The 7,238-nt window shown below is 36.0% G+C and overlaps 1 protein-coding gene across 1 annotated transcript in view; it reads right to left on the bottom strand.

Annotated features, from left to right (window-relative positions):
• Positions 1–7,238, bottom strand: part of TBC1D15 (TBC1 domain family, member 15) — a gene marked incomplete at its 5' end in the record, with an annotated part of 28,941 nt that overhangs the window by 10,426 nt on the left and 11,277 nt on the right. The window contains 5 exons of the mRNA XM_010286738.1: positions 1,358–1,474; positions 2,910–3,004; positions 3,303–3,406; positions 5,569–5,697; positions 7,235–7,238. The exon at positions 7,235–7,238 is cut by the window's right edge and continues 200 nt beyond it. Coding sequence (XP_010285040.1) covers positions 1,358–1,474; positions 2,910–3,004; positions 3,303–3,406; positions 5,569–5,697; positions 7,235–7,238 — 449 coding nt within the window. The remainder of the gene's footprint in view (positions 1–1,357; positions 1,475–2,909; positions 3,005–3,302; positions 3,407–5,568; positions 5,698–7,234) is intronic.

Below are 7,238 nucleotides of genomic sequence, written 5' to 3'. Positions count from 1 at the left end.
TCCCTACACATTTAATACTATAGCCAATTAAAAATAAATGCAGAGAAAATTCTGTTCAATACAGTATAAAAGTCTCTTAAAGATTAAAACCAGTTTCATTAATACAGACTTGAAGAATTCATTCAGAAGATGTTGTATCTGTCCCCTCCCCTACCTGGCAGTTTGTTGCATTATTCAGACCTCTCTACAGCTGCTGTAGGATTAAGAGCAGCATTTGTATAAATGTTTGAGTAGCTTAGAAGCTTTAGACAGACACAATGTCAAATGTACTGTATTTCCATTATTCTTGCTTGTTTATAAAACGGAAGACTTATCCACCACATACATTTAAGCCATGTAAACGATGTTTTTAGAGTGGGTGGTTAACATGCTTTAGTTTCACTGCATGTTAATGCAGGTTGAAATGTATAAAGACACATGGAACAGCTACATCTTTAAAACAGTCTCAATCAGTTTCAGTCTTCCCTTTCTTTTTCAAGCCAAAGATCAAGTCTCTCTACAGACTTGACAGAAAGGACAAAAGCTGGTAAGTACGACCACACTGCAGCAAGTTTACTAGCTATTAAAGATTTGTTCCTACTTTTTGCCTTCAAAATCTGGCACAAAGTGGGCATTTGGAATCCCAACACTTCTCCAAGACAGAATACAAAAACACCTGTACACAACAGCCACATGTCACGCCAAGGGAGGAGGGGGGAAGCAGCTAGAAGTATCTCTTCCCTCCCTCGACAATTAACAGAAGCCAAGACTTAGACATCTCACATACACTGTGATTAAAGCAAAACTTTATACGTTCTTCCTTCTGCAACAGATGCGTACACTAAAGTGTAATTTTTGACAGACTGTTAAGTGTGCTCCTCAAGAATCAGCTTTTAAAGTATTCATAAGAACATCCGTGTTTACAAACAGCTGGTTCAGCATGCTGAGCTGTAATTACAGCAGTGGCAGCTGGTTTATCATTTTTATTGATGTATCAGTCTTAAAAATGGATATAACACTCAAGCTCTAACGACTCAAACCCATTTAAACCTCTGAAAAGCAAACTTGCTTCAATTCTACAAAAACAAACCCCACACCACAACAACAGTAGGGCTATGGAAAAGACAAACTGCCACTTAATTCCCAATCCCATCTCAACTGATGAATTCAGATGCCTGTGATAAGCATCAGGTAGAAGAGAGGAAGAAGCAGGATTAGAAACTGAACAAAGTTATCTACATTATTGAAGTATGAATCTTGACATTTACAAAAAGCATTGTAATCCATACAACTTCAATTGTATTAACAGGCCTTAAAATAAGCAAAGCTACATACCAGAAACTAAAAAAGCTTTTACATTCAGAGGAATACAACTTACCTAAGTCAAAGTCATACATGCAATAGGTCATCAAAATATCATGAAGTAAAATCAGTCCTGGATTATCTTCGCCTTCATAGAATTTATTTGTTCGATCTGTCCTGTTCACATCTTTTTCTAAGAAAACAATCCATATGTAAAAACATTTTCAAAACAAGTTCTACAAAGCCAGCATCAAATGAATTCAGAATGTTTTTAAGCTGCTGATTTGTCTCCTCAAACACTGTTGCAAAGCTTTGAAGTGTTAAAGACAACTGCATAACTGAAAGTAATTTCAAAATAAAGAAAATTTTAAAGAAAGAAAATCCTTCCTGTCTGGAATAAAAAGATCTGCTTATAAACAGATTTTAAAGCTTTTTGCTTTTCTTTTGTGTTAATACATTTTATAGAAAAAATCCTGATTATAGTTCGGTGACAATGTTCTACACTTACAGGGATTAAGAACAATTTTATGTGAGTTAGCTATGCAATGCCATTTACGAATATTTATGAGATACAGCATAAGCCATAGTAGGAAAGTTATGACATTATCAGCTCAAAGACACAGTGATAGTTCACAACAGCATGTTTATAAAATCTGTTTAACGAGTTCCTATAACTCATAGGAAGCTGAAACTGCCCGTTTCATCAGGCAGTTTTCATGCCTCAAACATAACAAGCACACAAGATCCTCTTTAATAATATGAAATTCAAGATTGATGTATTGAAATAAGCAAAGTTTTGGGTGCACTTTAATACAAGGAGTATTTTGTACTGTTGGATCTATTTTACAAGATAAGCCAAATATTGTCATTTACATTTCAAACACTTAAAAAGGACAGAACTGTTTCAACAGAAACAAAACTGCAGCCTTTTTCGAACTCCAAATTTTTTTTTTCCTGTTAACATACACACTCTCTAGAAAGGTAGTTTACCAATCTTCACTAAGATTAGACTTTCTCAACCCCTTCAGCTTGCCTGTTGAATAAATGGCTGAAACAACTTTAGTCCATGTCTCAGAATAACAGAAAAATCTTATACTGTCTCCTGAAATAACTACTTAGTAATCCTAAACATTGGCACCCAAATCTCACTACCAAGGAGAACTGAAGATACAAACCACTAGCAGTCAGCAGAACTTGATGAGATTTTAAAAAGTAGGTATAAAACCTCACAAGCCAGAATGCACATATACAAATCCCTGTAATAAATTTTAAAATAGACAGACAGACACATTTTCACATTCTTTCTGTATGTTGTTACTATAACGTCATTCCCAGTAAAATTACATAATGAAATAACACAAAATAAAGAGCCTTTTGTTGTTAAGTAAAGGAAGTTAAAAAATCCAGCCACTCTGTAACACTAATGTGTAAAGCTCTGAATTACTCTGGTTAAGAAAGTTTTAGTATTAATTGTACAACAACAATAGACAACTCTAAAAACAGCAACATGTTAGTTTTTAGTGCTTCTTCATACAGGTTACTCAAAGGGTTACTATTTTTCAATTTCACATTGCATTGTAAAAAGTGTGTGAATTTGTAGTTACGTATATTTCTAAATCTAACCTTACCTATAAGACTCCGGTAATCTCTTAATCTTGAATTTCGTTTTTCCTGTTCCTCACTGACAGATTTCCACTGCAGTTTCATCCTGAAATATTCATCCCTGAAGAAGATAGATAATTTTGAAACCAAAACATGCTCAAGTACTAAATTTCTTTTTTCTTCAAGCATTCATTCATTCCATTTGTTCTTTGGCATAAATGGGATAACAACACCCTGTTTATACAATATTTTTACTTTAGTATAACAATCATTTTTAAGAGAGTCTCACACACTTCCTTGCATTCAACAATACTTAGCAGCTCTTTCAAGTTTCCAAAAAACTTTCTACATCACTATAAGCTAATAAAAAAAAAGCAGCTTTTAAATTTACTTTGTAACAAAACCCCCACTGTACTCACGTTTTCCTTTTTTGCAGATTTGCTCTCTCTTCTTTAGTGCTATTCCAAGGAAAATACCCCAAAAGAAATTTCCATGCCTCTTTTCTTAAAGTATGGCAGAGACCCTAGAGAAAAATGTATATGAAATGTTAAAAAAAAGACTATTTCGATTTTGTGAGAAAACATTCCTATAGTGATACAACACTTCTTGAAGCAACAACTGAAAAAGAGAATTTTTATAATTAAGCTGCTTCTTACACTGTAGCCAAATCTTATCTGCTAACTTAGCCAAATCTTATCTGCTAACTAGAGAGGGCATAAGTTTGGTCAAGGGGTAATGGTTTTAAACTAAAAGAGGACAGATGTCGACTAGATATAAGGAAAAAAATTTTCCCAATGAGGGTGGTAAAACACTGGCACAGGTTGCCTAGAGAGGTGGTAGATGCCCCACCCCTGGAAACATTCCAGGTCAGGTTGGACGGGACTCTGAGCAACCTGATCTAGTTGAAGATGTCCCTGCTCATTGCAGGGGGGTTGGACTAGATGGCCTTTAAAGGTCCCTTCCAACCCAAACTATTCTGTGATTCTAACTAGGTTATCAGATTGGAGGAAACAGGAGGAAGAGAATATGATTAAGCAGAAAATTGTAGAAGCATTGGATTCATCCTTAGATGATAAAAAAGAACCTTCACAAAAGGTATTTCTTCCTATATTTTTGCTTCACTGCTGGAAATAAAAGCCCTACGGGCATCACAGACTTTAAGCAGCAAAAAAGTAACTTCAAAATTTATGTATTTAAACATCATGCTCCTTAACTGCCAAACTTCTATTCTCCCCACAAACTGATCTTGAGGACCAGACTTCCTTTTTTTTTTTTTAAAACAACTATTTCCCTCTAACAAGGCATGGCCAACATACAGATGAATCTTCCAAGCAATCAAAAATACTAGTGCCCACTCAACGACACTATTTGTCAAAAATCTTTCCAAGTAATGCTCATCGTTTTTAGATACCAAAAATGTACTAGCTGAATCATATCCTATTCTCAAAAGAGTTTCTTTCAACTCCTGCAATATCGTGGTGAGAATAAGGCACTTTTGCTATCAGACTCCCCAGTTTACCAGTCCAAGGTCAGACTGATTCCTCACTGTATTTCTTCATTTACCATTAGATTAAGGCAAGGAGGGTAGTGCAGCAAATAGCATCAACCACTGCAAAAACGAGTAGCAACTGGAAATTTTCCAGTAACAGGCAAACAGTTTAAGAAAGTAATTTTAACTTTTTTTCTGTTTTTAATTTAAAGAGGATCTGCACTTAAGGTACTGGAAGTTATTGGAATTTTGAGCCATAAATAAAATCGGGCACTCGCTCCTTTGTCAACAGACAACAGCAATTACAGGAAAATGGGCTGCTGGAAGAAAAGCTTTGCAGTAATTCTCATGATGGCAGAAGGGTCCTTAATTGGGCACCTCAGGCACAGGTCTATTAAAGAACAGTCACAGAAACTGAAACCAGCCTCAGTTTCACTCTAACTCCTTCACAGTATATTACTTAATATGTATAGGTCTTTAAAAAACTGCAGGATCAATGCTACCATTCTTTACTTCTGCTCAAACTCCAGGAATGCAAGACTGCATGCTTGCAAGCATGCATCAACAGGTGCACAAAGAATACATTAAGGCAGCTGGATTCCCACCAAAAGAGAGAAATACGGAAGTAACATTAGGTAGAGTAACTATGGGACGTAACTAAAGTTTTGAAAATTTCCACCACTGAGACTGAATTCACATTTGCATTGCAAAACCCCCCAGTTCAATAATAAATATCTGCAGAAGTGTTTAGGACTGCTCATATGAGGAGGGCCAAATCCAGGCAAACTGCTGGGCAAAGATAAGAAGCTTTTGTTGGAGAAGGAAAAGAACCAACCCTCAAAAAGAAAAGAATAAACCCAGTATCCTAACACTGAAGCACTGGTGTTTTCCTGAAAGGCAATTCAATCTCTCTTCTTCATCACTTAAGCCTCTGTGTTTTCAACTCACTTTAGCCAGCCACCACAAGACCTCTCTCCTTGTAGAGCACTTTGTAAGGTTGCAAGACTGTTGAGGTATTTGATTAGCATGAAAACATGCTTTATAAAGTCTCTTCAACAATACCGACTGGCTTATGCTCAAAGTCCTGCACAGAGCATTACAAGTATAATGAAAGCAGCATAACCATGGTTTGGAAGGAAAGAAAAACAGGCCAGAAGCAAGCCATAGGTCCTGCTGACTTTAGAAAAACAAATTACCCCTTTGAATATCAATTGCTTTATGTAGTCGACATTTAAAATTCTTCCTTCAGAATCCATATTCTTAGCCCATTCTTCAGCTGACACAGGCTCTCTTCTACTAACTTCAGGCTGTTTTCCTAAATCGATCTGAAACACACGCAAATATGTTATATGAATGTCACTGACGTGCTTCAGTAGTTTTAAACAACTGCCTAATAGTACTAAGCTTGCCAGTTTGTTATATTCAGTGCCACTACATTTTCAAATGTGCATACCTCAATGAGCAACTCTAAGAATCTAAGGCTGTGTCCACACTAGCAAGTAGTGTGGACCAACATATGCAGATCTTTAGAGCACGACACTCTGTGATGAGGACCTGGGAATACACGTTAATATTTGAGGTTTTGGAGTAGGATGTATGTGTGCGTTTTAAATAACCTTCTACCCTGACAAAAACCTCTGAACTAGCTTCCCATGGACTAAAAGCCTCTATGCAACTGGCAATATATTAGGTATGTGCAACACAACAAACAAGGACAATAAGGGGCTTCACTTCAAAAGTACATTCCTGATACACACTAGCACATCTTGAGATAACTAAAAAACTACTCTGCTTCAGACATATTATGCTGACAGATCAGTTTAAGTAAACCGCCCCTTAAAAAAGCAACCCAATACTATAAGTGCTTTCACTACTCCTAACACCCACCAAAGTTTCACAGTTTGTGGTTAGTCTCTCTCAGTTCCCAAACTGCATGTTTAAGCACAGCAGAATTCAGCAGACAGTAATTCCTTCCTTTCTAACAATGTTTTGATGATGGAAACCACCAAGTCAATTTGAGTTTCAACTCTTTAGAAGTCTGAGGCATTTGTCAGATTAAGACATATAAGTCAGTATTATTTTTAATATGTAACATTCATTATACTTTTTCTTCATTGATAAATTAACTGATTGCTAGGCAGCAAGTTCTTAGAATTACATAGTTCATACAGCTACTGAGCTACTGCTAAGTTATTAACACTATTTTGAGCTCAAGAAAAAAAATAATATTCAAAACAGTTTAACACTCTAAAAACACGTGAGATGCTTAAATAGTAATCACAAGCATTCAAAAAGAAACCTTTTCCACCTATCTGTAAAAGACACCAACAGGAGCCCATACAAAGTGATTCATGATCCAATTACAAGTTCATTCTAGCTTTGGTTCAAGTCATACATAAATATGCACGTTCACACACCGCAGACATTAACTATCCAATAAATAATTTGGTTTAATCTTCTTAGCTTTCTTAAAACAAACTGAAACGTTAAAGTGATTAGTCAAGAAAGTTGGTTATTAACCTGTATACCCCAATTTTCCTTAACATAGCCCTATTTGACCACAGAGAAACACTAAACATGAAATGGGTCACTTTTCAGGGTAGTGACTCTAAGATAACGATAATCCTCATTCCAGTAATGACAAACCTTCTTTCAAAGCAGAACTCTCACTTGCAGGCATAAAAATGACATAGTCTAGAAGTAGCTGATAATGATCTTACACTTGTGAATAAATGGTAGGGCACCATACACAATTGCCAAGCATAAACAGTATAGCTCACCGAGCTTCAAGTTCTGCCATTCCTTTAAAGGTGTGCACAAAAAACGAATCAATGCATCTGTATCATATTCATTTACACTCACTCGT

The sequence above is a fragment of the Phaethon lepturus genome, unplaced genomic scaffold (genome assembly GCF_000687285.1).
Source record: "Phaethon lepturus isolate BGI_N335 unplaced genomic scaffold, ASM68728v1 scaffold6355, whole genome shotgun sequence".
In the NCBI taxonomy this organism is placed as follows: Eukaryota; Metazoa; Chordata; class Aves; order Phaethontiformes; family Phaethontidae; genus Phaethon; species Phaethon lepturus.
This window is presented reverse-complemented; position numbering and strand designations above follow the sequence as displayed.